The 7,727-nt window shown below is 45.7% G+C and overlaps 1 protein-coding gene across 1 annotated transcript; it reads left to right on the forward strand.

Moving 5' to 3' along the window:
- Window positions 1-604: 604 nt before the first annotated feature.
- Window positions 605-1,655, forward strand: MYADML2 (myeloid associated differentiation marker like 2). Its single transcript, XM_083145559.1, has one exon. It carries the CDS (start codon window positions 657-659, stop codon window positions 1,569-1,571), a length of 915 nt encoding a protein of 304 aa, XP_083001685.1. The 5' UTR covers window positions 605-656; the 3' UTR covers window positions 1,572-1,655.
- Window positions 1,656-7,727: the final 6,072 nt, after the last annotated feature.

A 7,727-nucleotide genomic window follows, 5' to 3' on the forward strand; every position in this document is an offset into this window, starting at 1 on the left:
ACCCTCGCAAAACTTCACCGATATGATAAGGTGAAAATTATCCATATGAGGGTTTTTATTTGCTAAGCATAAATCTCACACTCCACCTGTGCGACTGACACTTATCTCTTTCTTACCTTGTATATGGCTTTACCACGTCCGCTTAGTGCTGTGACTTAAAGTTATATATATACCTGGTATGTATATATACACAAAATTGTTTCGTTTGAAAGCCATCAAAGACCAAATCTTTTTCTAATACAAATTCTTCAAATTTTTATGGCTAAAAAATGTTGCCTTTGTGACATTCCTTAAATTATAATAACACTGAATTCTTTAGTCTCCTCGAAGTTTGTTCTCTAGGTGCAGTTTATATATAATCAGCCAGATCCTATTGCCCAGCTCTAAGTATTTGGGAGCTGTGACAGGTGGACCTGTGGAATGCGCCTGTCTGTAAACAAAACCATCTCATTCCATCACAGGGCCAGTGCTGAACTTGGTCCAACACTATAAATACTGCCTCCTATTTATACCGAGTACATGCTCGTCACTCTGATGGTCTCTGCGGTGTCATACCCAGCCTGGAGGTTACCAGGACAGCAAGAGCTAGTGTATGAACGGAGAAGCCAGATTGTAGGATCCCCCGATTACTCTACCCAGCGAATTTCTCACAGCTCATGAAAATGAATAACTCGGGGGAACCCTACCTGAATGTACAGGCCGTTTGTTCCAAAGTTGGCATGGTTCGCTTGCTTCAACTCCTGTTTGGATGTACCACCTTCAGCCTGGTTCTCCACAAAGCTGGATTCAGTGCTGCCTATGGAACTTTCTGCGTCTTTGTATGGTGCTTCTGCTTTGCTATCACCACCTTAATTATTGTATGTGATCTTACAAGACTTCAGTCATGTATACGCAATCTGTCTTGGGGAAACTTCACTGCAGCCTTTGCTATGCTGGCTGCCCTTATGACCCTCACAGCATCTGTCATCTATCCACTATACTTTGTCACACTGAACTGCTCCTCAACTGACTGTGTATCCAGAAATCACCGTCTTGCCGTCAGCATCTGTGCAGTGCTTTTGTTCCTGGTCTATGCGGTGGAAGTGTTCCTGACACGTGCCAGGCCTCGGATGCCCTCCAGCTACATGGCAACAGCAGCCGGATTGCTGAAAGTTGTTCAGGCCTTTGTAGCCTGTGTGATATTTGGAGCTCTAGCAACAGAGAGTCAGTACAAGAGGTACATAGCCACTCAGTGGTGTGTGGCTGTGTACAGCTTCTGCTTTGCAGTGACAGTGGTGGTGATAGTTCTGAATGTCACCGGACGGGCAGCCACCTTACACTGCCCATTTGAACGCTTTGTGGTGATATACACATTGGTAGCGATTTTGATGTACATGAGTGCCGCTGTTATCTGGCCGGTGTTCTGTTTTGATTCAAAGTATGGGTCACCATCGAGACCCTCACGCTGCTCTTGGGGACGATGCCCATGGGACAGTCAGCTGGTGGTAACCATTTTCACGCTTATAAACCTAGTGCTGTACATTGCGGACTTACTTTACTCACAGAGACTGCGATTTGTGACTCAACATTAAGGTGGAGCAAACATTCTTTGTAAAGGAAAACACCTGGGGACCAGCAGTGTTATGTATTTTGTATTGTGTTACCATATCACAGGCATGTCCCACATCCCAGCATGCCTTGCCATAGTTTTCGCATTCCCTAATAGCAAAACTGTCGCAAGGCATGATGGGATTTGTAGTTTCACAACAGCTGGAGGGCCATAGTTTGGACATGCCTGCCATATCAGGTCTACTGGATGGTTATACAACGTCACCTCTGTTTCCTCATTCTGATTACATGTAAGGGAGAGCTGTATAAATGTACCGTCACAATCAGGATTGACTTTACAATATACAAAGAGGTAATTATCTATTTTGTACTAAATTGTAAAAAAAAATATAAGAATAAAGCAATAGTTTTAATATATAATTCTGCAACAAAAGTACTGTATTCCCCTAGTAATTTACAGTAGGGGCTGCAATATTGAACTACATAAGTTTTTCATTATGAACACTGAAGAGATGACATGATTTATACAGATATTGTTATTATTACTGCTGTATTATATATGTGTTAAATTAAAAATTAACAATTATACTTGTAATATGAGTTTGACTACACACAAGTGCTGTATTAACAGTCACAGTTACGCATCCTCATACCCCTTTTCCTCTAGCAGAAATAACCCAGTAATTTTAGCGGGGATGCGCATCTACCCGGGTTTTCAGTGGAAATGCTCCTGTGTCAAATAACCTGGGGCCTTATTTTGGTTCACTCTTTCTGACAAAATCCTTCTTAGATGGACAAAACCATGTGCACTGCAGGGGGGCAGATGTAAAATGTGCAGAGAGAATTAGATTTGGGTGAGTTATTTTGTTTCTGTGAAGGGAAAATACTGGCTGCTTTATTTTTACACTGCAATATAGATCTTACTTTGAAGTAAAACCCCACCCGAATCTAATTATATCTGCACAAGTTACATCTGCCCCACCTGCAGTGCACATGGTTTTGCCCATCTAAGAAGGATTTTGTCAGAAAGAGTGAACTAAAATAAGGCCCCTGGTTTGGATTCCCTGGCAATCCAATCCAGGTAATGATCAGGTTTGACCCGGTTTGCACTTGGGTTCAGGTGTAGTTGAAACGCTCCCAACCTGGTATATTTGAAAAACAGAGCTAATTGGAGCTTCTGGGGCATTGTTATGTGCATTTTGTACATGTCTAGGTACACCAATGGCACAGGTATACTGCAAACCGTTTTCACAGAAGCATTGCATGTCTTGTATGAAGACACTTTCAAAAACATTTCATATTGAATATTTGGGATTAAAATAAAAGCACAAACTTTTTCAGATAATATTTGTGGTCTCTTCTTTAATCAGGCAAAGTTTTCTTTAATGGTGGCCCTTTTGGGTAATGGTGCCCCCCCCCCCCCCCCCCCAAGGTAATCTGATTGGTTGCCATGGGCATCACCTCTGATTGGTTGCCATGGGCATCACCTCTTAATTTTTAGAAACTTTAGTAAATAAATATACCCCTGCACACCTAAAAAATGGGGGTGATACGCTGCCCTAGACAGCTTCCTAAATACTGCTGCCTATCAATCATGTTGCAACAGATGGGGGCACTATAAGCGATCACACAAGATCAGTGGTGGTTTTTACCTATGGGCTGCAGGGCTGAAGCCCCCCTGGTAAATTCTGTCACTCTAGTGATCCCAGATGTAGTCTGTGAGACTGCACTGGCTTCACTGTGACTGGCAGTGACATCCTATTGAAAGTCCGACCTGAAAGTCACCAAGGCAGTCCCAATGGGAGGTGTTCCCACAGGCACTGCCCACGCGCTGGTCCCGGTGCCTGTCGCTATAGCACAGGCACCAGGAACTGTCTCTGTAGGGACTGGGAGGAGAGGCGGCAGCGGCAACCAAAAGCTACGAGCCGCCACTGCACAAGATGTATTCTGCACATGCACAGAAAAACCATGCAGGGCATACAATGTGCCCGGACGGTATAAACTCACTAGTCTGGGCATAAGTTTTGAGAAAGCTATGTCCCTGCGATGGATCTTTGCAGCACTATCAGGGTATTTTTGTAAAAAAATACACTGATCCTGTGCTAGACATTTACCATTGCTGGCAACCTCCTCCCTGTTCCAATATACCATTGCTGGCAACCTCCTCCCCGCCGCGATGACCACCTGTGCACGGTGACACCACCACTCACCTACCTGGAATTTGCTCTTGGAGGGCTGCAGGTCATCAAGCTTCCTGCTCCTTTACTCCCCCCCATGTTGTTAAGCAAGCTGCTGCAGGACGCTGAGGTCAGGAGGTATGAGCTCTCCCATTGATGTAAAGGGGTCACATTTACACTGCCCCAGAACAGGGGTCTTACCCATGTTCAACCCACACAATTTCCCGGGACAGATTGACAGCTCTTTGGACTCCTGTTTTTTTAAGGGGCTATTTACATTGAGGTCTGACCCGGGTCGACCTGGCAATATCCCGGGAAATTAGTTGGGTGTAAAAGCGGGATTAACTAGAACTGCTATTTTTGCTAGGAAAGTTCCATATATTTACTGTTTTGTTTTTTTTAACAAAATTTAAATTTCAGCAATGAAGTACACTTGCCGCATTTGCAACAGAATTTGTTATTCCACTGTCGTGTGGGCTATGTATGTATGGGGAGCTGATCAGAAATCAACAAATCGATATTGTCCAACTTGTTGGGTTTTGCCGCTCACCCAACCCAATCATCGGCAGAATTATTTATTCATTATTTATTACCAGTTATTTATATAGGGCACAAATATTCTGCTGCGCTTTACAGAGAATTTTTGAACACTTACATCAGTACCTGCCCCAGTGGACTTACAATCTATATTCCCTACCATATGTACACACACACACACACACACACACACACAGACATTCTAGGGTTAATTATGTGGGGTTATAAGGAACTGCTCCGATAGATGCCTGATCCCCTGTACTCTGACTTTCATAATATATCCATATAAAATATGCTAATGAACAACTAATGATCCTGTAGACCCCTTTTCATTGTTATAAAGATATTCAATGCTATTAATATCAAATACTAGTTAATATACAGTTGTGGCAGGGACAGCATAAGTTCACAAGAGCTGAACGTGAACTATCCAGACCAGATTTTGGAGGGTATACGGTTGTTAGGTTGACACTATTAAGGTCAACATGCATTGGGTCGACCACTGAAGGCTTAGGTCGACACATGACAAAGGTCGCCATGGCTAAGGTTGACAGGTGAAAAGGTTGACACAAACATTAGGTCTACAATGGGAAGGTCAACAGTCAAAAGGTGGACATGAGTTTTTCCACTTCTTTTTCTAGCCGACATGCATGGCAAGTGGACATTTGGGTCAACATTGTCGACATTTGGGTCAAAAAATATGAAAAGGGTCGACATGGCTAGTCAACAGGCTAAAAAGGGTCAACTTTAGGTTCCATTTTCAACCTAACGCTTTTGTCGACATTTTGACCGCATCGACCTTAGCAATGTTGACATTTTCATGTGTGGACCTAAGCCCTGTCGAACTTCAGTGGTCGACCGAATGCATGTCAAACTTAATTTGGTCAATCCAATGAGCCATACCCCTTTTAGAGCAGCAGCAGGATAATTACATCCAGTCCAGGTTTCCCAGGCTGATGTGATCAGGGTTTGGTTGAGTAGCAGAACCTGTGGCTTTCTGTTAAGTCTCTAGGGCAGAGGGTAATTGTTCCTGATGGTGGAATAGCTGCCCAGGTGACAGTTTGGGGGTGTTGGCTACTATAGGGACCACTGGAACTCAGGGGTAGATTTATTAAGCTCGGTGAAGTGATAAAGTGTCTGTTTGTTATCACCGTCCAATCACCTCCTACCTGTCATTTTTCAAACCAAGCCTGTATCTTCACAGGTAGAAGCTGATTGGTCGGTGATAAAAACCAGACACTTTATCACTTCACCAAGCTTAATAAATCTGCCCCTCAGTGAGGAGTTTGAACTATGCTTTAACACTGCTGTACTGTAACCTTGTGAACTTACTGGAATGCTGTTGCTTGCTACAAATAAAGTCCAGTGTATGTGATCCCTTGTCAGGCAGTACACCGAGGTTGTTAGTAGGCAGACTAATTGGGTGCCGGATGACCTCCCGAGGTTGGAATACCAATGGTTAAATGCCCAACAGTCAGGATCCCAACATACAGGGGTTATTCTCCCTTGAAAATAGGCCCATCACCATGACAGAATGATAGTGTATGAGTTCTACATGCATACATTGCATTGGCCTCACCTCCCTCACTTTTCATAATAGGCCCTTGAACATTTCCAGGTCCAGGCCCATTAGGTTCCTGCTTCCACCTCTGCTGACAGTGCTGGGTCCATGCTCTCTCTGCTACTTTCACTGACAGCACCGTGTCCCACCACTGTTGAAGGGAGAACATTTCCAGGTCCAGGCCCATTAGGTTCCTGCTTCCACCTCTGCTGACAGTGCTGGGTCCATGCTCTCTCTGCTACTTTCACTGACAGCACCGTGTCCCACCACTGTTGAAGGGAGAACATTTCCAGGTCCAGGCCCATTAGGCCCATTATCCTGCCCTGGTGTCCACCCCTAGAGGGATAATAGAACCTGTGGCCGCCGGATTCCTGCTACCTTAAAGCAGCCTCCGCTGACACAGCGCCGGGTCTCTGGCTCCCTAATATTCCCAACTGCAACCTCTGGGGCAGGGCTGGGTCCCTGTTGCCACTGCCGTCTCTGCTGATAGCGCCGGCTTCCTGGCTCCCTGCTCCACCTGCAACATCCAGCAACAGGAGCTGGGTTCCTGCTTCCACCTCCGCTGACAGTGCTGGGTCCATGCTCCCTCTGCTACTTTCGCTGATAGCACCATGTCCCACTGCTGTTGAAGGGGGTACTATTAAAAAAATCGAAAGGGTGCAGGGGAATGCCTGCTTGGCCTCGGGCCCCCTCAAGCCCTTGGGCCCCATAGCAGCTGCATCCCCTGTACCTCTATAGTTACGCCACTGCTAATACCTATACAACATTCATGAATTTAAATTAAGAGCTCTTTGTTAGTTGGCTCCCAGCTGCACCACCTAGCTTCCGGCCACATTGCAGTAAAAGTGCGGGGCAGCCGGGGCGGGGTTATTTATTAGGGTATCCAAATCCATGATTCAGCATTTTTCAATCCAGAATCCTGGGATTGAAAAAATGCCACAGGAATGGCTTCCCTAGTGCCGAGCAGTGTGCTGCTGAGATGTGTGCTGAGCGACCTGTGCTTCAGTACGTCACTCAGAACGGCTTGCAGTCGCCCTGTGTGTACTGGACTTTAGTCACATATCAAAAGAATCAACACAGTCTCCTGATACACATGCGCTGAGAGGGTCTGTTTGGCGTGACTGCAGGAATAATGTAGGAGGAAACATCTGTATGTGGCCCCCAGCTTACATGATTGTCCATCCCTCCTCACCAACCTTCTTCACCACTTTCATGAATATATTTTAAAAAAAGCTTGTCATCTTTGTAAATAAAAACAAACCTAAAAAAACAAAGAAATCCCTATGAAAAAATGGTTCCAACTTCCAACCAGAACAGACCAATGCTAAGCATGTAACTCTACATGTCCCTGGTGCTGCCTCTCAGCATCCAACTGGCCTCACCAGTTTTCCACAATGGCCACTGTGATAATCTAATGGCTGAAGGAGTATTGTACAATTCAATTATGTATGCTTTCCCCATAGAGACACATTATGGTTGTGTGTAATTTTCTATCATAGGTTGATCTCATGAGATATATTTTGTGCATGAGTTACACTTCCTGGCAGACAGGATACTGTCAGACCACATACCTCCCAACTGTCACGATTTCCGCGGGAACGTCCCGATATTCGGGGACGTTCACGCGTCCCGCCCGGGGCCGCCATTGTCCCGCGGTGGGGGGGACAGTTGGGAGCCCCCCCAGCTTGCCGAGAATAGACGCTGTGCGCATGCGCACAGCATCTATTCAGCGCCGACGAGCGGCGAAAATGGGGGCGTGGCCGGAGTTCGCGTCACCCCGTGAGGCCACGCCCCCTTTTCGGGAACGCGCGCGGTTTCGCCGCGCGAACGTCCCGACCTCCCAACTTCAAAAGTTGGGAGGTATGAGACCAGGATTTACGATGACAAGTTTGTGGCCCCTGGGG

This window comes from Crinia signifera, chromosome 6, assembly GCF_055691185.1.
Source record: "Crinia signifera chromosome 6, ASM5569118v1, whole genome shotgun sequence".
Classification (NCBI taxonomy): domain Eukaryota; kingdom Metazoa; phylum Chordata; class Amphibia; order Anura; family Myobatrachidae; genus Crinia; species Crinia signifera.

Bases quoted from the DNA above. Each gene is read 5' to 3' on its own strand.
- MYADML2 (XM_083145559.1), top strand. From the start codon at position 657: ATGAAAATGAATAACTCGGGGGAACCCTACCTGAATGTACAGGCCGTT.